This window comes from Bombina bombina, chromosome 6, assembly GCF_027579735.1.
Source record: "Bombina bombina isolate aBomBom1 chromosome 6, aBomBom1.pri, whole genome shotgun sequence".
Lineage (NCBI taxonomy): Eukaryota > Metazoa > Chordata > Amphibia > Anura > Bombinatoridae > Bombina > Bombina bombina.
Genome location: NC_069504.1, coordinates 984,792,116 through 984,818,825, shown reverse-complemented (window position 1 = coordinate 984,818,825; position 26,710 = coordinate 984,792,116). Strand labels below are relative to the sequence as shown.

General features: G+C 37.4%; 1 protein-coding gene across 1 annotated transcript in view; it reads left to right on the top strand.

Moving 5' to 3' along the window:
• The window catches only part of CAMK2A (calcium/calmodulin dependent protein kinase II alpha), a 369,514-nt gene that overhangs the window by 338,178 nt on the left and 4,626 nt on the right, over nucleotides 1-26,710 (top strand). Inside the window, exons 16-18 of the mRNA XM_053718653.1 lie at nucleotides 1,771-1,846; nucleotides 10,497-10,591; nucleotides 13,380-13,608. Of these exons, the coding sequence (XP_053574628.1) occupies nucleotides 1,771-1,846; nucleotides 10,497-10,591; nucleotides 13,380-13,608 (400 nt within the window). The remainder of the gene's footprint in view (nucleotides 1-1,770; nucleotides 1,847-10,496; nucleotides 10,592-13,379; nucleotides 13,609-26,710) is intronic.

Here is a 26,710-nt window from a genome sequence, read left to right as displayed (position 1 = left end):
AAATACCTGTAGTTTGTGGTATTTGTTTATTTAGATTTATTCTGTATGGCATGAAGGGAGCTCCCTTTCTTCTTATTAGCCTATAGACATTTGTCTTTTAATGCTCTGTTAAGAATTTTTTTTTTTTAAAGGGACCATCTATGACAAAAGTTTTATTGTTTAAAAAGACAGATAATCCCTATATTATCCATTCCCCAGTTTTTTACAATCAACATGGTTATATTAATGTACATTTTAACACTGTGACTAACTTGTAGCTAAGCCTTCTCATGCTGTCTCCTTATCTCAGTTCTTTTTATAAACTTGTGTTTTATACAATTTGTGCTGACTTCTGAATAACTCCATGGGAGTGAAGACGATATTATCTATGTGGCACACACGAACAAACAGTGTCTTGCTGTGAAAAGCTATAAAAATGCCCTGAGATAAAGGAGGCCTGCAGAAATTTAGAAAGTTTATGAATATATCAATATTGGTTGCATAAAGCTGGAGAATGGGTAGAAAAAACTTTATCTATATTTTTAAACAATAAAGATTTGGAGTAGACTGTCCCATTAAAGGGACACTGAACCCAATTTTTTTTTCTTTTGTGATTCAGATAGAGCATGACATATTAAGCAACTTTCTAATTTACTCCTATTATCAAATTTTCTTCATTCTCTTGCTATCTTTATTTGAAATGCAAGAATGTAAGTTTAGATGCCGGCCCATTTTTGGTGAACATCCTGTGTTGTTCTTGCTGATTGGTGGATAAGTTCATTCACCAATAAAAAAAGTGCTGTCCAGGGTTCTGAACCAAAAAACAAAAGCTTAGATGCATTCTTTTTCAAATAAAGATAGCAAGATAAGGCAGAAAAATTAATAATAGGAGTAAATTAGAAAGTTGCTTAAAATTGCATGCTCTATCTGAATTACGAAAGAAAAAAATTGGGTTCAGTGTCCCTTTAAGACTGCAATGAAGTAAACAAAGACAGTCATGCATGATGCAAGGAAACAAGTAGCTGTTTTCCAGAAAAAGTATTTGTCAATAATTGTTGATTTATGGATGTTTAAAAGTCCTTTGTGCTAGACAAGTTTGTTATATGTTAAATTATCTTAACCACTTGTTATTGCTTAAAGGGACATTGTAGTTTGAAAACAAAGCATGATATTCAATGTTGATACTTCTGATTTCCTGTTATGAGTGTAATACTACCTTATTATTGCTTTCACACACAGCTCACTATTTTTCTATACTCCCTAGCAAAATATAGAACATGTTCAGAGTTAATACTCGGCACCCTGATGTAGTTGGCTGTAATAGTACTAGCTGTGAACTGCACAGTATACTGCATATGCACACACAAAAAAAACATTTTTCTGTTATATAATAACAAAAATAAATAATTGAGCAAGAGCACCTTTTTTTTTTTGACTCTGAAAGTCTGCTCCATAGTTGATTATTATTCCTGCACAGGGTTACCTCAGCAACAAGCTAGTGTCTGCAGTAAGTATTATATTAGGTTTTTGGTTACAGTGTCCCCATGTTTTATCAGTAAATTCTATTATATATTATTTTTCCCTTTCAACTATATGGCCTGCATATGGGGGATGCATGAAAACCAGTCACATGCATTACATATATGATTGTTTGCAGTCCATTTAGGAATGGAAAGGCTAACATTTTTAATAAGAAACATTGCTTAAACACTTTGAAAAATACTGCTATGAAACACTTAGTCACAAAGCTTCATATTTGACAAGTTCTCACCATCTCCTTTCATATTACAGTAAGGAAACAAGAAATCATCAAAGTGACGGAACAGCTTATAGAGGCAATTAGTAACGGAGACTTTGAGTCTTACACGTAAGTATCACTGTTACATGATTGTGTATATTTAGCTAGCTCCTTATTTGAGAAACTGATAACTTGTAGCTTTGAGGTTGAGGGGTGCTGCAGGAATAGCACCTTTTATCATTTCCATAGAATCCCCTCTTAGACTATGTACTGTAAAATTGGTTTCTCATTCATGCGTTTACAATTACTTGTTTACCAGCTGCAGAGTTTAAAATGTATGGGAAATTGCTCCTTTAGGTGTATTGTGGATATGAAATAACAGGAAAGAATTCTTCATTAGCTTATATTTCTATGTTTATAGAAAACCCTCCTTATATCTCTAAATACACAGTGAGACCAATACTTGGGGCCTAGTGTTAATAAAAAAAAATAAAAAAAAAAAATATCCTCTCAGGTGAGCTGATCTCAAATGATCCTCCAGCACCGCGAGATCCCTAGTGAAATTTTCAAAAGGCAGATTTTGCTATACTTCAACTAGGGGTGTTCCCTGCATTTCTGTATGTGAAGTAGAGACAAGTCCAGTGCAATATAGTATTGCATGACATCAGAGTTCTGCTGCATTTACACACCTTGCTTTGTATTTTATATCACTTCAGATTAATTCTAAACTTTGCACTCTATTTTGTATTTTAATTTGTATACAACAGTGTATTTAGGATTGTGATTTTACAAATTCTTAGTATGCCTTCACAGTTTCTGAGTAACTTTAACTGTAGAATATCCTACCTTTTTTGCATCCTGCACCCTACTCCTTTTGTTTAATGTGATATCAGATCTGTGGGCGTGCCTAGCATCATAGGCAGTCCCCCATGATCCGATCTTGGCCTTGAAATCACGTGAGCACATCAACAATATTGTGATTTAATTTTTCAAGCAAGTGCTAACATTGCAACTTTGTTCCGATGTTAAACACTTGCCCCGGCATTAAGGGGTTTACAAATTAGTCTCATACTTTGTATATTTTTGTGTATCTTTTACAAATTATATTGCACTTTGCATTTTTTCTATTTAAATTAAAACTGCCAGCTTCAGTTTCCCAGACAGCTTCATTACTTTCTATGGGCCAGCTATTCAAACATTATCTAGTTTGGAAAGAAATTATAGCACAGACTTTGCAGGGACAGAACTCGAATTTCATAAGAAAAAGGGAGGAACCTGGAAGTCCCTGAGAGATGCCTTCCACATAAAATAATTAAGCTTAGGGATACAAAATCTCACATGAAAGAGAAAAGGTAAATGGAGAACCCCTGGGGCTGATATAAAGGCTTAGTATGCATTAATTACAAATTAAACTGAAATGTTTTCACTACAATTTAACTTGCTTTTTTTCTATATTTTACTATATATTACGTTACTGTTAGTTAAAATAAGTGTATTGTGAATTTTGAGCAAACTTCACCTGCATATAACAGGCAATACAAATCAATGAGAACAGCTTGTTTAAAATGCTCAGACAATTTTACAAGACTTGTGAGAGAGCTTTAGACATTTTCTGGGAACTCCCCTGTCCCTCCCACTTTCTGAAACTGTCAGTTTTAGTTTACAATGAAGCAAACACAAAGTGCAATGTAATTTTTCAACCGATATAAAGAAATATACAAAGTATGATCCTAATTTGTTAAAATAACACAGAAACTTTCAAAACATAATCTGAATTGGTAAAATCACTGCTGAATCTAAATCTAGATGTATTAAAATATAAAAGAGAAATTACAAAGCTTAGATGCAATAATACTGAAAGAACCCAATCTAAAATGTATTGTAATATAAAATAATATCAGGGCCTTAGAGAGAACAATGGAAAATTAACATTTTAGTGCCTTAATGTCCAGCCTTCCACTAGGGCATGATTTTTTTTTTTTTTTAAATGTTGTTGTTTACATAGCTTTTCTAGAACCAGTACTTCAGTATTTGAAATATTCAGTATAGGTAGGGCTATAACGGGTAAAATCATCTATTGCAAATGACAAAATCAAAGTAAAAGAACAATGTGCAAACAATTTAATTCACTTTAGCAAGTAAAATGGATCACAGTACATTGTCCCTTTTAATATAACTGATCAGTTACTGCACTGGTGGAACGCAATACATATACATTCAAATATCTCATTGTACAATAACACTAGTGCACATATTTGTTCCATATTCTTAAGAGACATTCTAATGCATTGTCATTTTTTTCCTTACTGATTCAGCAAAGGGGTTAGGCACATAGATAAATTCTTTATAGGGAGACACAAGCATTGCAGCTCTCAAAAAGAAAACATCCAGTGAAGCAGTTAGAAATAGAAATGGCATGTAGCCGTAATTCACTGGCCTTGTTTTACTAAGTAGATACAATGCTTGCAGCTCCAACAAATAACTTTACCCATGTTTTAACACCTTTGAGAGAGATAAACAGATAGGCATAGTTTCTATTTCTGTTTTAAACTGCTGTTAATAGCATCTGCATAAACTATAATGGAGGTCCTTAAAGGGACAGTAAAGTCAAAATTAAACTTTCATGATTCAGACAGAGCATGGAGTTTTAAACAACTTTTCAATTTAATTCTGTTATCAAATATGCTTTGTTCTCTTGTTATTTGTTGTTGAAGATTCAACCTAGGTACTGATAGGAGCTTAGGAGCGTGCAGGTGTCTATAGCAGTCTATGGCAGAAGTGTTTAGAGCTATGTTTAACATTGGTGGCTTAAAGGGACAGTCTAGATGCAATATTTATTCTTTATTACTTATTGTTACATGCCAGACAAGCATCAAATAATCGTTGTTTGTTACCAGCAGAAAATGGCCACCAAGCTCCGCCCACAGCTTTCTTCTTGTCCAGTTAGCTGTTTTCTTCTAAGACAGTTTAGCAGTGCACATTTAAGATTTTTCAGTTAACCATTTCAAATTACACATGCACAAATTAGCATGGTAGAGTAGGAAAACATATTTTAGAGTTGATTGTGATTGGAGAAACTTAAAGGGACATAACCAACCAACACAGTTATATTAATATACTTTTTAACTCTGTGATTACCGTGTATTTAAGCCTCTGCAGGCTGCCCCCTTATTTCACTTCTTTTGACAGACTTGCATTTTAGCCAATCGGTGTAAACTTATAAATATCTCCATGGGAGTGAGCACAATGTTATCTATATAGCACACATGAACTAGCACTGTCTAGCTGTCAAAGTGCCCTGAGATAAGAGGCAGCCTTCAATGGTTTAGAAATTAGTATATAAGCCTACCTAGGTTTAGCCTTCAACAAAGATGACCAAGTGAACAAAGCAAATTTAATGATAAAAGTACATTGAAAAGTTGTTTAAAATTGCATGCACAATTAGGCTTCTTGAAATTAGCATCTTCTGGCTCTAAGGGCATAAAGGAGAATCTTCTAAAAATCTTTTTTTCTGATCAGGCTATTCTTCTTTTTTTTTTTTTTTTTTTGTACACTCCCTTATTCTCACTTTTGCACGGCACAAAAGGGGATTTTATCCCCCTTAATTTCTCTAGGAGAGTATTTTCTCCCTCTCAAATATAATATCCCTCACTGGGTTTTTTCCACTCACTCTCAATAATTCATTCACAGATCACTTTTGTTTTTTTCACCTCCCACCTCACTATCTGGACTTTCCTTCACAGGAATTTATCAGTCACGTTATTATTTATGGACAAATATTTACACGGCACGCTAAAACTTCTTCTTTGGCCATGACAGGCAGACAGAAGGATAAAAGGAACAAATCTGTTCTTGAAACCTCATTCAATATACATCTATCTAGCTCACCTCTCTCAGCCTCCGTAGAGCAGCTAGACATTAAAGGGACAGTAAACCTTAAAAATAATGTTATATAATTCTGCACATAGTGCAGAATTATATAACATTATTTAAGTGCTATAGTTATAAATGCCTTTTTTTCCCTTTAATATGTTAAAAATATGACGCTTTTACAGACCCGCACTCTGCTGAGCGGGTCTGTTATATTTAGTCAGCGCATCGGGCCAGCTGTATAGTCACAGCCCGGCCCGACCGCGCCATAGCACTAAGTGCAGCTCACTCCAGTGACAGGAGCGAGCTGCACTTAGTCTTATGGCGCGGTCGGGCCGGGCTGTGACTATACAGCTGCCCCGATGCGCTGACTAAATATAACAGACCCGCTCAGCAGAGAGCGGGTCTGGGTCTGTAAAAGCGTCATATTTTTAACATATTAACTCATTACAGTCTCCAAAATTTCAGAAGCACTATCTCCTAAATTTGACTTGCTAAAAAAGGAAATTAAACAAGACATTCTTCCCTATCTAATGAGGTAAAACAGTTTGGCTGCAGAATATCTGAAGCTGAGCAGAGAATTTCGGATCTGGAGGATCTGACTGTTAATTACAAAGTTAATTTTGAATCCACAAACACTCTTCTGAAAATGCAAAATAAAATTGATGACCTAGAGGATAGATCAAGGAGGAACAACCTAAGGTTATATAGGGGTTCCCTAGGAAAGGCAATTTGAAGATTTAGATAAACTAATAACTGTTACATTGCCTCAGTTACTGCAGATACCGGAACCACAATCTCCCATTATCATAGAAAGAGCCCACAGGGTAGGCCCACCTGATACACATAGAATTAATACCCGGCCTAGACCTATCATCGTAAAATTTTTAAATTTTCAACACAAGGTCTTGTTACTTCAGGCCTTCCGTAAGCAGCAACCTATTTTTTTAAATGAGGCAAAAATCTTTCTTTTCCAAGATTATTCTGCAGGTACAGCCACTAAAAGGAGGGATTTAGCCCCACATTGTACAAACTTTATAAAGAAAGGTGTTCAGGCAACTTTGCTGTATCCGGCTAGGTTGAAACTTTCTATTGATGGTCATGTACATTTTTTTGAAACTGCACAAGATGCAGCCAAATTTTACATTGAATCCTTCCCCCAGAATAAAAATTGAAAGGACTTAAACAATTAAGAAAGATATAACCATTTAAGCTGACCTAAATGTGTAAAATGGTAATACATGGGCTGGGGACGGGAAGCAAGGCGGAGTCCTTCTTAGCTGCTTGTTTTGTAAGGGATTATAGGGTTAATTTCTGGGGGTTTTTTTGTTTTGTTTTTTCTCTTCCTCTGTAAAAAAAAAATGGCTGTAGGGGGTAAACTTAAAATGACCTCCTGGAACATTGGAGGTCTTACCTCTCCTATTAAACGGAAGGCAATACTCCTCCAATTAAAAAAGAATAACACAGATGTAGCTTTCCTACAAGAAACTCATCTAAAACCCGAGGAAGTCCGCAAAAAGGAAAAGCGGGGTGGCAATCCTCTTGTGAAAGAAACTCCTCTACGAAGTTATTCAAGTTGCCACAGACCAGGAGGGAAGATACGTAATGGTAAAAATTAAGATTTCAACAATATTATATACATTTTGTAATATATATGCCCCCAATGTTTTTGATCTCCCCTTTTGGGAAACACTGCAAAATAATCTTCTTTTATTTGCTGAAGGATACTTGATTCTCGGTGGCGATTTCAATATGGCCCCCCAACATCCCCTGGATAGGCTCAGACAGAACCCCGTCTCACTTAAAACTAAGAGAGATCATTTAGAATCTAAACTATTTACCAAATTGTTTCGTAGCCTGAAACTCTGTGATATTTGGAGGATCCAAAACCCTGATCTCAGGGACTTCACATGTCAATCGAAAGCTCACAAAACGCTTTCAAGAATCGACCTTTTTTTTTTTGACAGACGAGAGACTATGTAAAACGAAATTAGTTGCAGAGATCTTACCGATCACTATTTCAGACCACGCTCCGATCACCCTTGAATTTCATTTAAGCCCCCCGAGAAATAGAAATTTTGGTTTTTCTTTTCCACGGTATTTAGCAACTGATTTAAAATTTTGGCTCTTTTTCCGGCTACAAAATAAATGCTTTAAAATCAGAGCTTTGTTGGCTTAAGCACACCAGAGACTCTTGTACAACTATTCCATTTTCTATAGTTCAAGGTGCATTCAAGTACTTAGGTATATGGATTTCCCCTAACCCTAACGCCTGGTATGACTTAAACATTCTCTCGGCACTTAACAGAGCAAGAGAAGCTTTTAGGAACTGGCAAAAACTTCCTTTGTCTCTGTCAGGGCGCATTGCACTTTATAAAATGACCCTCCTCCCCAAAATTTTGTATGTGCTTCAGAACACCCCACTTATTCTGAAAACAAAGGATGTGTTATTTTTCAACTCGGCACTCTGCTCTTTTATCTGGCAGAGTAGGAAACCCAGGATCTTTCAATAAACTAATGCTCCCTATAGAGTATGGGGGACTTTCTCTGCCAGATATTCGTTTATACAATGTAGTGTTCCAGGCTAGAGTGGCGGTAGAATGGTTGAATAATACTAATTATGTAACAAGTCTTGATCTTGAAAATAACATTGCCCATCCGTATTCTTTAGTGGCCCTCCTACATTGTAACAATAACATAATCTCTCCTGACATTAAAAAAAATAAAGTCCATTTATATCCCAATTCAGATGTGGAAAAAGATATGCACTATGCTACATATCCAATTCAGAGTTTCACGTTATTTACCACTGTTAAACAACCCACAATTCCAAGCTGGGATGCAATCAGCTCTCTTTACCAAATGGGATTCCTCGGGCCTCGCGAATATCTCCCAATTACTGGATTTTCAAAATAGATGCATCAGGTCCTTTGACTCTCTTAAAGATGATTTTCATCTTCACAATAAAAACTTTTTCGCTTACCTCCAAGCACGACATTTCGCTCTTAAATTAGTAAGTAACTTCGGCTGGGACTGGTCCTTAGGCATACTTGATAATTGGCTTTTAATAGCTAAAAATGGCTTCACATCAATTTCATACATCTATCAAAAATTGATCTCTCTCAAAGGCCCAGAAATGGTAGAAAAACTGCAGCTTAAATGGACAGCATTATTAGCGAAAGACCTAGGGGTGACCCCTGAAGTTACATTATCAATTCATGCAATTTCTTGTGTTACTCTCTCCGCTACCTTGAGGGAGGCGCATGTAAAGTTATTGCACATGACGTATTTCTCTCCAGAGAAGGGAACTAAATGTTGAAGTATCACCTTTAACAAGTGCCCAAAATGCTCATACCCTTCGGCCAACCTTATCCATATGTTTTGGTATTGTCCAAAAATTAGGAACTGCTGGTCAAAATTTCAATACTGGCTCATTAACTCGGTGGGCATCTCCGCATTGATATTATCTCCTTCAAATATAGTCTTCCCTGTGGAGGACTTTGGCCTTCCCCAGGATAAACTTAAAGTAGTCACCCTAGCAATCCTGGCCATCAGATATTTAATTTTGAAGAAATGGAAATCGAGAGCAACCCCAAGTATCTTAGAGGTAAAAAACTGTCTGAAGAAACAGTGCATAATGGAACAATAAGTTACTAACCTACACAATGGCCAGGAATTGAGGAGTTTCTTTTCCAAATGGTCAGACTTCATTAAAGCCCTGCCCCCTAACGAGGTTGAACATATGATCTATCCATTCCGAAACACGGAACTGGTCCTTCTGGGAATCTGGTACCCCCCTGCAGCCAATATAATTGATAGGTTTTTTTTTTTTCCTTTTGCTTTGTTTTGTTGTTTTGTTCTGTTTTGCTTTGGCTGGTATTGAATGTTTGTTTGTTTAGTTTTACTGGTCTTTTTTTTTTTTTTCCCTGACGGATATTACGATTTATATTCTGTAAAGTAATGATAAATCTGTTTCTTATGACAGAAGAAAATACACGCTTAGTTCATATAATAGATATAAGACGAAGGGAAAAGAAGGGGGTTTAAGGGGGAAGGAAAAAGAAAAGGGGCATCAGGTGGCTAGGCTAAAAATTGTTAAGTTGAATTATTCACTGTGTGCAAAAACCAGAATTCTATTGTATATTTAAGATTTGGCTCTGTCACTTGAAGAGTTGATCTTGTTGTTTAATTTTGCTTTCTTTTCTGATTTTATGCTGTAATATAACCCCTGATGCTTAATAAAATACATAAAAATTGCATGCTCTATCTGACTCATGAAAGTTTCATTTTTGACTAGACTATCCCTTTAACTTACCAAAATATACATGCAATAGGTAAGCGGAGCTTGCTGGCCATTTTAGACTCCTAACAACTATTAATATTTAAATGTTTCATGAACTTCTTACAAGTGCATAGATGTGGGACCAATTGCAGGATGCTTCTATGGTAGGTAACAATAAGTAATTAAAATTATGTATTGGGTCTAGACTGTCCCTTTAACATGTGCACAACCCTGAGCTCACCTAGGATTACTCTTTACCAGGATACAAAGAGTACTCAGCAAAATTTATAATATAAGTAAATTTGAAAGTTGATTAAAATGTCATGCTATACACAATCAATTTAAGTTTTATTTTTTATGTACACCTCATTTTAATGTTATCACCAGTTTACACAGTTTCTATACTTCTCCCCTACATAATTATCTGGGTTGGTTTAAGCCAAATTCTTGACAGAATAAAACATTGGGTCCTGGATAATGTATGTGGGTTACTATAATATTAGCTTTAGTGCATGTTTATTTCTGCATTTTTTTCTTTGCTCTTTACTTAACTGATTTTTAGTCTTTCGCTTGAATTTTACCCACTATTTTACAATGTTGTTTAACTTTTTTTGTCTACTATTCCAGCAAGATGTGCGATCCTGGAATGACCGCCTTTGAACCTGAAGCTCTGGGAAACCTGGTTGAGGGACTGGATTTTCATCGCTTCTACTTTGAAAATTGTGAGTTGATTTCAGTCTTGAGAAATGTCACAGGTCACTGTACAAACCTATTTCTAAGCTGCTAAAATAAGTATCTCAAGCAAAGTGTGCCATTGAGATTCTGCAAATGTTTTGTAAATCACTCACCTTTTACCTTGAAGGAACAATCTAGTCAAAATTAAACTTTCATGATTCAGATAGGGCACGCAATTTTAAACAACTTTCCAATTTACTTCTATTATCTAATTTGCTCAATTCTTTAGATATCCTTTGTTGAAAAAAATAGCAATGCACATGTGTGAGCCAATCACGCAAGGCCTCTATGTGCAGCAACCAATCAGCAGCTTCTGAGCATATATAGATATGCTTTTCAGCAAGTGATATCAAGAGAATGAAGCAAATTAGATATTAGAAGTAAATTAGAAAGTTGTTTAAAATGGCACGCTCTTTCTAAATCACGAAAGAAAAAATGTGGGTTTCATGTCCCTTTAATGTCAATAACACATCTTATTAAATAGATATTTTTAAACTCTTAAAGGTCCATAATAAAAGCACTCAAATATCTTACTAATAATACCTATAGACAACTTAGAACAAGATATAAATCCTTACTTTAAACTTGGGGAAATAGTCCCTTTCATGGGCATTTTCAAATGCCTGTAAAATGGGGATTTTTTTTCCTCCGATCTATGTCAAATCAGCATACACATGCTGCAGAATCTCTGATGCAGGCCACTCTGAAAGACAGGACTATGCTACTCATGTTTCTTTGGAGTAATAGATACTGTTGTCTTTTGGGGGCAGTGCAATTAATATTCTGGTATTTTAGATAATTGTAATTGTTCCTTTTTTATTTTTAAAAAGTCCTCTGTTTTTTTCTATTTATATTTTTCTTATATTAGTAGCTCTTCTGAATCTCTTGTGAAATTTTCCTGTTATGTTTTCCTGATTAAAAAAACCTAGATTTAAGGCTTTCTCTGAATTTCTTCTGCCTCTGATAGGGGTCCACAAATGGGAATTCTTCTCCTTTACATATTTAAAACGAAGAGGCATAAGAGATTTATCTCTGTGAAGCAAGTCTTATGCATCTTTATTTTAGAGAAGATATTTTTGAAGGGGATTTGATTAAGAATCATGTTAAGTGATTATTTAATGCTAGGTCTTGGAAAATTTCTCCAGTTTCAAGCCTTTATCCAAGTTTGATTCTGTATACCCTTTAACATAGTCTCCTGCACAACCATGAGAAGGTATCTTTAAAGTGAATAAATAAATTTGCAGATTATTCAAGTACACTGTTATCATGTCTTATGGTATCTCCTTTAAGAGTCCTATAGATAAGCAAGTTGGTTCTGCTATTAAAATTATGTTTATAGATGTTGAGGTGCAGGTGCCTTGTGCTGTTTTGCACATGATTGGATTATATTAAAGTGCTAATGTATTGAACTTTTTTTTCTGAGCAGATTACAGTAAGATTTGTTGAGCTAGTTCTTTTATTTTATGTTCTAGCCTGGGTTCCTTTATTAAAAAAGATTACATGTGGCTACAGCTTGTTTCTTTTTCAAGATATTATAAGGATGACCAAGTCTAAGCTGTAGAGGATCAAGCATTTTTTTTTTTAACTGGAACTATTCAGGAACTGGTGTGTTTCCTTGCAAGTACAATGTCCCAAAAAGCTAAACAAACCATGGCCAAGGAAGACTAATTTCAAGTGAATCCTATTGAGTCTTTTCCTCAGTGGCAGACCGGGTTTAACTTTCTGCTATTGACTGAAGAGTTCCTGGGTTAAAGGGACAGTCTAGTCAAAATTAAACTTTCATGATTCAGATAGTGACATTTTTAAACAACTTTCTAATTCACTTTTATTATCAAATTTGCTTTGTTCTCTTGGTGTTCTTTTTTTAAAGCTAAACCTAGGTAGGCTCATATGCTAATTTCTAAGCCCTTGAAGGTCGACTCTTATCTCAATTAATTTGACAGTTTTTCACAAATAGAGGGCATTAGTTCATGCGTGCAATAAAGAGAACATTGTGCTCACTCCTGTGGAGTTACTTATGAGAGGGAACTGTGGCTAAAATACAAGGTAATTACAGTCGTAAACAGTGTATTACTATAACTTTGTTGGTTATGCAAAAAAATGGAATGGGTAATAAAAGGATTATCTATCTTTTTAAACAATAAAAATTCTAAAGTAGGTTGTCCCTTTAAGTGGCTCAGTCGTATTTCAAGGTTTTGAGATTCAGTACAAATTATAATTTAAATGCAGTGTAATTGATCTACCACTAGATGGCGCATAAAACCAAGGATGACTTTATTGTTCTCTACTCTGTTGCAAGTCTGTTTTTGGATTTCAAATAGGTAATAATGTGTGGAAAATATTTTTTTTAGACTTCCCTATTACAAAATTTGGAGTTCTTTCAGGATATTGTGTATAAAGGTTTGATCATCAGCCCTCTGAATATGCAGACTTGTGCATTTTTAGCATTTTAAAATTGGTCTTCACACCCTAGCTTTATTCTAGACTTTGGAAAGAATCTTAATCTTAAAAACCCAATTAATCATTGGAACCCATTACCATGATTAGTGCAGGGCAATGCAGGATTCCCCAGTATGGAATGGGTGAATTTATATGTATTCCACAAAGGAGTTGTATATTCCACACATTATAGGTAGAATCCTGCAAAATTATTTTTTGGAAATTATAGTTTTGTTATTTATATTTGTGTACCTGTATGCTAAATAAATTAGCTATATGTGTTATATGTGCATAACAGGTTGCATTGTAGTAGTAACAGTTACCTTCCTCTTTCAGTGTGGTCACGTAGTAACAAACCACTGCATACCACCATCCTGAATCCACACATCCATCTAATGGGAGAGGAATCTGCCTGTATTGCCTACATCCGAATCACACAGTACCTTGATGCTAGTGGCGTCCCTCGCACTGCGCAATCAGAGGAGACTTGTATCTGGCACCGCCGGGATGGAAAATGGCAAAATGTGCACTTTCATCGTTCAGGGGCCCCTTCTGTTCTCCCACAGTAAGAAATTTGCTAAACTACTGTTTTGGGCATTATTCATATAACCGATAATATAAAAAGTGAGATAGTGGATTTACTGCAGCTAGTGTTGCCACTTTTAGTTAATTTTAAACCTGAACACTCTTGTGCCAAGCACAGCACAGCAATAACTTTTTTGCATAGTATACACTATCTAAAATAGCACATAAACGCAAACTCCAATATAGATATTCACGCTCTCTATCTCACACACACACACACTAACATTCTCTCTCTCACTCTCTCTCACTCTCTCTCACTCTCTCTCTCTCTCTCTCACTCTCTCTCTCTCTCACTCTCACTCTCTCACTCTCTCACTCTCTCTCACTCTCTCTCTCTCACTCTCTCTCACTCTCTCACTCTCTCTCACTCTCTCTCTCTCTCACTCTCTCACTCACTCTCTCTCACTCTCTCTCTCACTCTCTCTCTCACTCAAACTAATGCTCTTTCTCACACACAAATACACTGACACATACACACAATACAAATAACTATAGACATGTGCAGTATGTTGCAAATGCACAATGTCACCTTTTTGCCCGTTGCTGTTTCCCACCAAACCATGACATTTGCATGTCCGGACCTAACTCGGCTTCAAACCCAAACACACAAATGGAAACCCGAACTGTCCGGGTCAAGTGGCAACCCTAACTGCAGCTATATAAATGAGCACACTTACTTTCTAATAACAATTCACACTATATGACTGTGGCACTATGAACTAAAAGGGACATGATAGTCAACATTTTCTGTTTCTTCTTAAAAAAAAAAAAAAAAAAATCTATTTTTTTTTTTTTAATGGATTTTTCTGTGCAAAATAGACATTTTTTTTTTCCTATTGGAGTTGTCCCTATATGCCAGTTAGGACTTAGTTGTACATAACCATTTACTTCCTGTTTAGTTTCACATTACATTTAAACAGCTTTATGTGTAACTGCTGCTCTTTCATTTACATGATATGAATTTTGAATAATATGCCCCTTTAATTGTTAATTTGTTTCCAATGACTTGTTATACCAGCTACAGAGTAAAAAATATGAGAAGTTTATCCTTTTATGGATATTTTTGTTTATGAAATAGCTATTTCAGTTAATTGAAAGCACGACCCAATGAAATGGTCTCAGCTTGAAGGGGAAGAGACTGCCTTAGCTTATCTCTCTAGATTTACACAAAATACTCTTTATCTTATCTGAATATACACAGTGAGACCAATACTTAGGGGCCAATTCTAAAAAATAGGCTGATCTAGACTGGTTTTCCCGTTCAGCAATCACAGGAGCAGCACCAATGGAATTCTATTAAAAAAGGGACTGTGAGTAGTGAGCTGTCTCCTTTAGAAATAATGAGCTCCGTGCTTTGTAAAAGTTTACAATAGAAAATGAAGAACACAGGAAGAAGTTGGCGCATGTTTAAACTTTAATATTATCTCTAATACAAATCAAATGACGATTTTGATTCAGTGTACTGTACCTTGAAATTGCTGTTATTTTTGTATGCATAGGTTTTTGTTTTCAGAGTAATTAGTGTTTTGAGTATTTTTATAAAAGCTTGCCACTTTTAATTTGCGAGAAAAAGCAGTGAAATCTGTAGACCAAAAATGTTTACAAAATTACGATGGGATTTGAGAGACAATTTCATATACGCCCATGGAACACCCATGTTCTGCCCATTTAAAAAAAAAAAAAGCAACAATTACACTTTGTAATTTGTACTTATAAGTACGAATTTCGATACATTTTGTGCACATCCAGTGTACTTAAATTACAATTCATACTATGCTTATTTTAATTCAATTTATTCCTGTGTAATTTAAATATAAATGTTATGTTTTTGTTAAAATACAATTCTTGGTGAATAATTTTGTTAAGATTAATGATACTGTTAAGAAATCTTTTTGGAGTAAAATTTCTCTTCCTAAACTATGCCCAGATTAGCTTCAAGACTTAAATCAGCCAATTTCTGTAGAAGTTTTTGCAGCCATTGAGAAATCTAAAATGAATAAAGCACAAGGGCCAGACCAGATACCAGCATAATTCTATAAAATGATGAAGGGGAACATTTCAGACACTTTTAACTAAGTTATTTAATAAATACTACACTAACAATCAGATGGATTCAATGTATTTCACTACTTCAGTCATTACTCTTATTCATAAAAAAGATAAAGACCCAGAGCAGCCTAGTGTATACCGCCCTATTTCATTACTGAATAATGATTATAAGTTATTAACTTCTATAGTTGCAGACAGACTTAAGAATTGTATGAATGTGTTAATACATACAGATCAAACCGGGTTCATGACGGGTAGAAGTGTAACTAAAAATATACTAAAGGTATTGTTAACTTTGGATTATTTCTGTAATAGGGCTAAAAATGGCCAGAAACCTCCTAAATCAGATATGGCGGTATTGACATTGGATGCGGAGAAAGCTTTTGACCCAATAGATTGGAATCACTTATTCACATCATTAACCCAGTTTGGTCTGACAGGTGGCTTTCTCAATTTTGTAAAATTATTATATAAAAATCAGTGTTCATATCTTTTAATTAATGGGGGACTGTCTCCTAAGATAATGCTGGCCAGAGGTACAAGACAGGGGTGCCCGCTTTCGCCGCTTCTCTTCAACTTATCAATTGAGCCATTAGCCATACGCCTTAGACAAGAATTAGAAGGTTCTACTATTGGGGGTAACAAATTTGTCCTCTCTTTATATGCGAACAATCTTTTATTGTTCTTGTCCAAAACTAAGTTTAGTGTACCCCTTGTTCTAGAAATAATAAATGAATTTAGCACGTTCTCAGGCTATAAGTTAATCAAAATAAATCTGAACTGTTATGGATTAATAAAAAGAAAGATAGTCTAAGAGAAGTCCCCTTCCAAATAGTAGAACAAATCAAATATCTGGGGATCTATTTATCTGATAACCCTGCTAATTGGTACTCATTAAACTATACAATTTTTTTGGGGAAGCTAAGATTATGATGGATAAATGGAAGTTACTTCCAATTTCCCTGTCAGCAAAAATTGTATTGTTGAAAGCTTTCTTATTTCCGCGTCTTTTGTACCTATTACAAATCTTCCAACTTTATTAAAAGTATAGATTTAAGAAAATTTAAGAAACTATTTACAGGGTTGTTATGGGGGAAGAGGAAAGCACATCTCTTTTTGGTTTTTGGAATTAGACCAGGATTTTGGAGGATTTGGGTTACCAAATATCAAATTCTATAATTGGGTTGCCATGGTCAAGATTGCAGCAGATTGGATAATGGAAACTAATCATTTTTCCTTCTCGGAAATAGAGGAGGAAATGATTAAACCATTCACATTAAAAGCCATTTTACACATAACTCCAAGCAAAATGCCATCAAATATTCGCAATTTGAGTGTTATTAAGAACGTGGTGATAGCCTGGCAGAAATTTTGTGGGGAACTCAAGATAAAATATGTTTTTTCTAGATATTTACCTATTCTGGGCAATCCTTAGTTTATTCCGGGTCTTAATCCTGGAATTTTTCCAAGGTTGGTATTTACGGGGATTTAAAGGGACAGTAAACCTCAAAAATAATGTTATTTAATTCTGCACATAGTGCAGAATTATATAACATTATATTAGCCTTATCTTTATAATATTCCCTTTGATTTTTTTTTAAAAATGACAGTTTTTCAGACCTGCTCTCTGTGCTCTTCTAAGCGGGTCTGTTTTTTTCACACAGCACATCAGGCCAGCTGTATAGTCACAGCCCGGGCTGACCGTGCCATTATATACAGTGCAGCTCGCTTCTGCTCTGTCTGACAGCAGGAGCGATCTGCACTGTGTATAATGGCACGGTCGGGCCAGGCTGTGACTATATAGCTGGCCCGATGCGCTGTGTGAAAAAAACAGACCCGCTCAGAAGAGCACAGTGAGCGGGTCTGAAAAACTGTCATTTTTTTAAAAAAATCAAAGGGAATATTGGGTTTTATAAAGATAAGGCTAATATAATGTTACTAGTCCTAAAGCCAGTGTACACGGGCCAATTTTTTAGGTACCGCGGTTCCAACCCTTGCTCCCTCTCTTTTCTCTCTGTCTTTGTCTTTCTCTCTTTCTCTCTTTCTCTCTTTCTCTCTTTCTCTCTTTCTCTCTTTTTCTCTTTTTCTCTCTTTCTCTCTTTCTCTCTTTCTTTCTCTCTTTCTCTTTCTTTCTCTCTTTCTTTCTCTCTTTCTTTCTCTTTCTCTTTCTCTTTCTCTTTCTCTTTCTCTTTCTCTTTCTCTTTCTCTTTCTCTTTCTTTCTCTTTCTTTCTCTTTCTCTCTCTATCTCTATCTCTTTCTCTTTCTCTTTCTCTTTCTCTTTCTCTTTCTCTTTCTCTTTCTCTCTCTTTCTCTTTCTCTCTCTCTCTCTTTTTCTCTCTCTCTCTTTTTCTCTTTCTCTCTCTTTCTCTCTCTTTCTCTTTCTCTCTCTCTCTTTTTCTCTCTTTTTTGCTCTTTTGCTCTCTCTCCCCCCTCTTGCTCTCTCTCCCCCCCTCTTGCTCTCTCTCCCCCCTCTTGCGCTCTCGCTCTCTCTCTCTTTCTCTCCCACTCTTTTGCGCTCTCTCTCCCTCTTTTGCTCTTCTGCTCGCTTTCTTTCTTTCTCTCCTTCTCTGTTTTGGTCTCTCCCACCGGCCATGCCCACCGCCCACGCCCCCTCGTCATGCCTGTCACGGCACGCACGCCGCCGGTCACGCCCCCACCAGGCAGCTTCCACAGTGCGCACTACTCTGCAGCTGAAGGCCAGATATGTTTGTCACGTGCAGTCTCTACTGCGCATGACTGCATCTGACAAACATACTTGGCCAATTATTATATAGGATATAATTCTGCACTATGTGCAGAATTATATGACATTATTTTTGAGTTTTACTGACACTTTAACTATGTCGCCCAATCACTTGACGTAGATACACAAATTATTAAGACTTTTGACCAAATTAAAGTCCATTTGATCTCCCAAAACACCACTTCTATATCTACAAATTAGACATTTTCTTCATCAAATTAGGTTAGAATCTAATAACAGTTGGGATTTAGGAATAGTTGAAAATGAGATTCACCTGTTTAGGAGTGGATGTTATTCAATTACAAACTGGTACAAAATGATCATGTTAAGAGCGGGACATTTATACTTAGAATCATCCCTTTCTAGGTGGCAAAGGCTGCTAGGAGAGTTAGAAATACATGATATACAAAAAAGTATCCAACTACTAGGTCCCAAGAATATGTTGTGGAAAGAGTCCCATAGCAAATTATTACATTTTTCCTATATTTCTCCAGTAACTCTTGCCAAATGGGACAAAAAAGGTTTAGGTAGATGCTTTCATTGTTCATTGTTTCTGGTTCTGCCCAAAAATTAGAAGGTTTTGGAATAGAGTTAATTATTGGATAAATAAATTTATTCATCATAACTTAATACTCTCTCCAAAATTTTTTTTTTTTTTTTGTTTTATTCAAGAATTCAAGATCTAAAAAAGGATCAATCTTTTATTAATACTGCCATAATGGTGGCAAGAAATGTAATACTGTTACACTGGAAGGCAGAAAAAAAACCCTAGTATTGCCAAATTTGTACAAAAAAATGTATTTACAAATGATAGTAGAACAATATCAGGTGGAGTCAAATAATGAGAAACAATTTAAAAGTTTTTTTTGAGAAATGGTTAAAATTAATTAAGTCATTTTCTCTCGCAATACAGCTTCAGAATAGATGTATCCTTTACGTAAATCTGGTGGTTTTTTTTATATATTAATTGAGGGGTATCTCCCAATTCAATGGGTTAATTGACACAAGATGGGTGAGAGAGCTGAGCAGGGACCCAATTTTTAATTTTTTTTAAACATATTATTAAAGGGGAGACAGCGATTCAAGGTGTTGTGAATCAGTGTTTATTTATAGATTATGTATTAATCCAGTGAGCGAATGTTATGATTTACACAATTATTAATGTGTTGGTTATATATATTTAGCATAGTACAAAATAGTATGATGCTAGTTGAATATTTTCAGGTTTAAGTATTTAAGCTATAAAAAAGCAAGATATGTTTTCTATTCTTATATATGCAATGCACTGGATGTGTACTAGGACTTTTTTTATTTTATTTTTATTATCTTTTGATTCTGATTATTATTTATTTATTTATTTATTTATTTTCTTCTTGTTTTTTGTTTTAAGATAAAACTATAAAACTCCAGCAATGTGATGTAATACTACAAATACATGCCTTTCTTACTTTTTCTGTTAAATCGGAATGCATTCATAATTTTTTTTTTTTTTTGTATATTTTCTGTAACTTTATTATTGTTCCGCCTAGAAAGGTGCTGATCCTGTATTTCTGACACATTGTTGGCTTTAAAATATATGGGGGAAAAAAAAAAAGATTTTTATATCCCCTTACCAATACATTTTTTTTTCCTTAGTATTTTTGTCTGAATGGTTTAATTGCTCGTTTTGTAGGATTTTTAAATTACGATTTTCATTGTGCACTTTTGTAATGTATGCATCTTTTTCCAATTTGAAAATGCAGTATACGCCGCTTAGCGAGACACCCTGTTTTTAGGGTAAACAGTTGCTTTATACAATTCCACCAGAATAAAACCCTCAGAGAACAATGGGAAAGGGCCATTTTAGTATCTCTCTGTCTAACACTCCAATGTGAGTGTTTGTTTTTTTTCTAAACCACCTTTTTAACATAGCTTTTCTATAACCAGTACTTAAAGGGACACTGAACCCAATTTTTTTTTCTTTTGTGATTCAGATATAGCATGCAATTTTCTAATTTACTCCTTTTATCATTTTTTCTTCGATCTCTTGCTATTTTTATTTGAAAAAGAAGGCATCTAAGCTATGGAGCCAGTGGGTGAATTTATCCACCAATCAGCAAGAACAACCCAGGTTGTTCACCAAAAATGGGCCAGTATCTAAACTTATATTCTTGCTTTTGAAATAAAGATACCAAGAGAATGAAGAAAATTTGGTAATAGGAGTAAATTAGAAAGTTACTTAAAACTGCATGCTCTATCTATATCACAAAAGAAAACATTTGGATTCAGTGTCTCTTTCAAGGGATATTAAAGGGAGGAAGCAAGGTAAATGAGCTACCTCTAAACACTTGAATATACTCCAGCAGGTAAAATGGATCCTTAACGACAAATTAAAAAACAAACAAAAAAAACAGTACAATGTCCCTTTAAATTTGCCTGATGGAAATATTGTCTCCCTTCTGCTGATGGTTTATACTGTATACAATCAGTCTGTTTTACAAGAGCACAAAATATCATCAGGTGTTGAGCATAAACCTATCCTTATTTTTATTTTCAAACATTCAGCAACTTGGTAGTTTTTTTTTTTTTAAATATCATTTTTATTAGGGAGGACAAAATGCACAAATAAAACAAGATTCCATGATGTTGTCATATTACAACAGGGAATAGTTGTTCATTACAATGTCAGAGAGTAGAATACAAGTTCCATGTTTAACACATTATTTACCATAACAAGATAACAGTTGAAAGTTGTATTTCAGTATATGTCAGAAAATGGGAATGGCAGTTGTGCATAAATCCTAATCCCAAACTCTTCTTTTTCCTTTTTCTTTTCAAAATACAAAACCGTAAACCTAACTAAACAGTATAACCCTAACTAACAAGTGCAAATAGTAAAACCTCTGTCAGAGGTAACTGTTACGGACCTGTCGGGGCAGGACCGCTGCAGTGCTGAGGCCTGGCTGGGGAAAAAAAAAAAGATATTGTAGTGGTAATAATAGGGGAGGAGGGTGGGGAGGGAGATAAGAATACAGGGAGGTTACGGAGTTTGACATAATATCCCCTATAGATTTTTAGTTGAGTAAGTGGTCCCAGTCTCCCCTAAGTGTGTCCTCCATGAAGGCAACTGAGTCCCTAAATGGTCTGAGAATTAGCCTCTGAACCTCCAGCTCAAAAGTGAGTATAAGTCTGCGCCATTTACGTAGGAACAGACTTAATCTATTCTGAACATCGGGTCTCACATCCATCTGTTCTATGAAAATTTGTGATTTTAGCAGATTTTTGAAACCTCTAAAAGAGGGGCCTTTGTCTGCTATCCAGTGTTGTAGTAAGTGTTTCCTAGCCACTAAAATAATTAGGCTTAGTATTGAGTCCTGTTGTTGGAGTCTCTCATCCCACAACAGAAATATTATAGTCTCAGGGAGTATGTCAATCTGTATCTGTAACCGCCTTCTCAACCAGAATTGTATCTTACCCCAGTATTGCCTAATTGGGGGGCAATCCCATATATAATGGAAAAGCCTGGGGTTAGCTGAGGCGCATTTGGTACACCTGTTCGGGCAGGATGGAACCCATTTTGCCAGCGCCCTTGGGGTGAGATAGGCCCTGTGCAAGAAACGTATTTGAGATTCTCTATACGAAGCTGACAAAGTCGCTTTCCTGTTTTTTTTCCAAGCTGTTCCCTACTTCTATCCAAGAGACCTCTCTCATACCCTCTCTAACCCAATCTGCCTGTATCGAAGACTGATGAGAAGTGGAAAGGTGGTGTAGGAGTGTATGGTAAATTTCCGAAAGCAAGAACTTACCCATGGCATATAGTGTCTGAGAAAGGCGGAAGGGAGAACCCTCCCAAAAATCTGCACCGTCTCTGATCAACGCCCCCACATAATGACGAACCTGTAAGAAGGCATAGAAATGAACTCTTGGTATATTGTAATCTCTCTGCAAAGCCCCAAATGTTTTGATTGTTTTTGTTAGCGGGTCTAGCAAGTGTTTAAGTGAAGAAAGCCCCCGCGTCTCCCAAATGCGAAAAGGCAGGGTCTCAGAGCCTGCCGGAAAGTCTGGGTTTCTCCTAATAGATAAGTAGGGAGAGGCATGACAAGTTTTACCCAGGTACTTATTTGCCAGTAACCAGGCCTTCAAGGGGTCTTTGTATGGCATGCTAAGACCCAGGGGCCACAGGGATCTTGCGTCTGCCACGTGTGGAAGGTAAGCCAAAGAGACATTACCTAGTACCGCCTGTTCTAGATTTATACGACAAAAGTGTCCAGTGCCAACCTGCCAATCCACCACCAGTCGGGTCAGTGCGGCCCAATTGTATAGCCGAAAGTCTGGGAGCGCCAGACCTCCGTGGAGAAAGGGCAAGCTAAGCTTATCTCTTGAGATCCTTGATTTTTTCCCATGCCAGATAATGCTCTCGCCGCCGAATTTAAGAATTTGATATCAGATTTGTTCAAAAGTAAGGGGAGCATGAGCAATGGATAGAGCAATCGGGGGAGTACCATCATCTTGAGTAGGGCCACCCTTCCCGACAATGAAAGTGGAGAGATCTCCAGCTGTTCATCTGAGCCTGAAGTTTCACGCAAATAGGGTTCAAATTTTTAACATATAGTCTGTTGGGGTTAGCTGAAATCCTAATACCCAGATATGTAATATCCTGGTTGGCTACCGAGAAGGGGTACCCCGCATCCAAGCCCCCTGCGCGGTTCAACCAGAGAATCTCCGATTTTTGCACATTGACTTTATAACCGGAGAACAGGCCAAATTCAGCAAGAATCTGCAGAATGTTAGGAAGGTGCGCTTGGGGGTCCTGCACGAAGAGGAGCATGTCATCTGCGTACAGAGCCAGATGCTGCGGAACACCCGCAACATCGATACCTGGAAAGGCCTGTCGAAGCTTGATGGCTAATTGCTCCAAAGCTAAATTGAAAAGGAGGGGTGACAAAGGGCACCCCTGCCTAGTACGCCTGTGCAACTGAAGGCTGGGAGAGAATATATTGTTCACTAGCACATTTGCCATTGGTGCCTGATAGAGATTTTTGATAAGGGTAAGGAAGGGACCGGTGAAGTTGGCTTGAGCCATGGTGTGGAACAGATGACCCCACTCCACACGGTCGAAGGCCTTTTCCGCATCAAGGGATAGCAGAAAGGCCTCCGGTCTATCTTCCCTGTGACCACGGGCACCCGCCCAGAAGTGTTGGACAATTTGTAAGACCCTTCGCACATTAACCGTCGATGAGCGCGCATACATGAAGCCCGTCTGGTCCTCCCTCATGAATGATACTGGGCAGAATAAACTTCAGCATCTCGGCAAACAAATTGGTAAGGATCTTATAGTCTGAATTTAATAAAGAAATCGGCCTATAAGACTCAGGTAGCAAACAATCCTTACCCGCTTTATGGATTAATGTGATAGAGGCCGATAGAAATTCTGGGGAGGGGGTTTTCTCCCCTTCGGAATAGGCTGAGAACAGGTCCACAAGGGAGGGGGCCACTTGCGGTTTGAGTAGGCGATAGAATTCAATCGGTAGGCCATCGGGACCAGGCGCCTTACCCGTTGACATGCTCATGATGGTTCTTTCTACCTCTCCTCTTGTTATAGGGGCATTCAGCGTAGCTAATTGCTCCTCCGAGAGTTTTGGGAGAGTGATGGTCTCCCAAAAGCGATCCCTCGCCTCGTTCCCCGTAGGGAGTTTGCTTGCGTACAGAGAGGAGTAGTAGGAGGCAAAAGCCTCTGCAATAGCCCCCGAATCCCTCAGGACTCTGTCCCCGACCTTAATCACCACAATATGCTTGGAGGAGGTGTTTAGTTTCACCAGAGTGGCCAAAAGTTTTCCAGATTTGTCCCCGTACCGGTAATATTTACCCCGGGTCCGTATGAGCTCCTGAGGGGCCTGGTGCGCGAGGAGTGAGTCATACTCCAGTTTGATGCCGGTGTAAGCACGGTAAGTGTTGAGAGGGGGTAGTGCAATATGCACGATAGGTCTCCGCCAACCTATCTCTCAATCCTGTAACCTTCTCCATGCATTGCCTTTTTCTGCGGGCCATAAATGCAATGATGTTGCCCGAAAGAACGGCTTTAGCCATGCTCCAAAAGAGTTCTGGCGTATTTAGGTGCTGGATATTGTTTATCCTATAGTCATCCCAACAGTGAACTAGGTAGGACTGAAATTCTTGGGACGTTACCAGATATTTTGGGAAACGCAGGGTACGTCTGTTGGGCACCTTGGGTGTAGTATCAAGGAAAAGTGCTATAGGGGCGTGATCAGAGACAATGACTTCACCGATTTTTTTTTTTTTTTTTTTTTTTGTATCTATGACCTGAGTGATCACCGAGTTTGAAATCATAAAGAGGTCAATGCGTGACATGGAGGGCGTTGCCCTCGAGACACAGGTATAGTCTCTGCCATCGGGGCTGAATTGGCACCAGACGTCTGAGACATCCAGGGCGCCCCTCAAACCCTCAAAGACTTCTCTCTCAAATTTATCTGAAACTTTGGGTAGGCTTCTCGCTGCGCATCTGCTAGGGTATCTAAGCCTATCGCAATGGGGATTGGGAGCTAGATTGAAATCTCCACCTAGAATGATGTGGGTACCCAGATAGGCCATGTGTAGGGTCGTGATGGAATCCCAGAACTTTCTGTCTCTTTGGTTCGGGGCATAGATGTTACATAAGGTGTAGGTGTTGTCTAAGATGCTAATCTGCACTACAAGGTATCTACCTTCAGGGTCTTTAAGCACATCTAAAATCTCATATTCCAATTGCTTACCGAAAAGTATAGCTAATCCTCTACTAGCTGATTTATATGAGACAAACTCAACTCTTCCCACCCAGCCAGTCTGCAATTTACTATGCTCTAAGTCTGAGAGGTGAGTCTCCTGTAAGAATACAATCTCTGCACGTTTTTTCCTAAGGTGGGTTAAAATCGACTTCCTCTTGATAGGGGAGTGGATGCCCCCTATATTCCAGGAATATAAATTAAATCTTATCTAGTGGGAATGATGTGAGTGTTAAGGGCATTTTCATGGCTAAGGGCGGTGAGGTATAGGTGGCATCGCAGACAAACACAGGGGGAGTGGGTGGAAGGAGAAAAAGGAAGAGGACTGTGGGGTCAAGAGAAAAAAAAAAACATTGTTTCAAACCTTTGCTGCGTGTGTAGAGGCTCCCGGTTCAGCCCTTTACCATGCAGATTCCCCGCCAGGCCCCATTGAACAGACATTGCAAACAGTGGTGCTGTAAAGAAATTCAAATTTGTCATCAGAACCCAATCTAATACAGCATTTATAATAAGATCAGTAAAAATTGACATGTTATGACAGATATTCTTTTCATCATGTGCACCAATAATAGGAAGCAGCCATAGAGAAGCTGCCTCAACTAAGAACTCAAAACATTTGTAACAAAATCTTGTGAAATCACAACCGGAACAGCCCTTCAAGGCTGTCCCGGGTGTGGACCCTGTGTCTGAGAGCGGGCCAAACACCCGGCCCTTCCCCAAGGGGGTTCCCAGTAGTAACGTGATTAATTGAGACAAAGTCAGTATCCAAGCCCAATCAACCATTATGCTAATTTAAGTCTGGTACAATTAGACATATTTAAACTTTTATAGCTATACTTCCCATTCAACCCTCCTCTCCCCTCAGTTGTCTCTGAGGGCTGTGTGTGGGGCTGCACGCTAAGGGCTCATATTTGTCTAAGAATTCCTGGGCAGCAGCTGGGGTCTCGAAGAATCTGGAACCCCTGGGGGTGACCAGTTTGAGCCTAGCGGGGTACAAAAGGTAGGCCTGTTTACCCTCCCTATGAAGCTGTGTGCAAAGGGGCTAGAATTCTCTGCGGCATTTCATTAGGTCCGCAGAGAAGTCCTGGAACAGTAGTAACCTTGAGTTTTCAAACATCAGCTCACCCACTTTTCTGTAGGCTCTTAAGATGGCAGTTTTGGTTTGAAAATGCAAGAATTTTATCATTATGGGGCGAGGTTGCTCCAAATTCTGACTAGGTCTATCCGGCCCTACCCTGTGCGCCCTTTCCACCCCTCCAATAAGGTCTTTGATAGATACATTTAGCAGTGATGGCAAAGTGTTTTCTATAAAGTGAATCAATTCCTGTTGTTTAACGGATTCTGGGAGACAAAGGAGACGCATGTTATTGCGCCTCGATCTATTTTCTAGATCATCTATTTTCATCTGGAGGGATGTGTTTTGTTTCTCTAAGTGTGCTATTTTACTCGATGTATTGATATTAGAGTCTTCCAGATCAGATATTCTACCCTCCGCCTCCCCCATCCTGGTTGAGACTATAACTATAATATG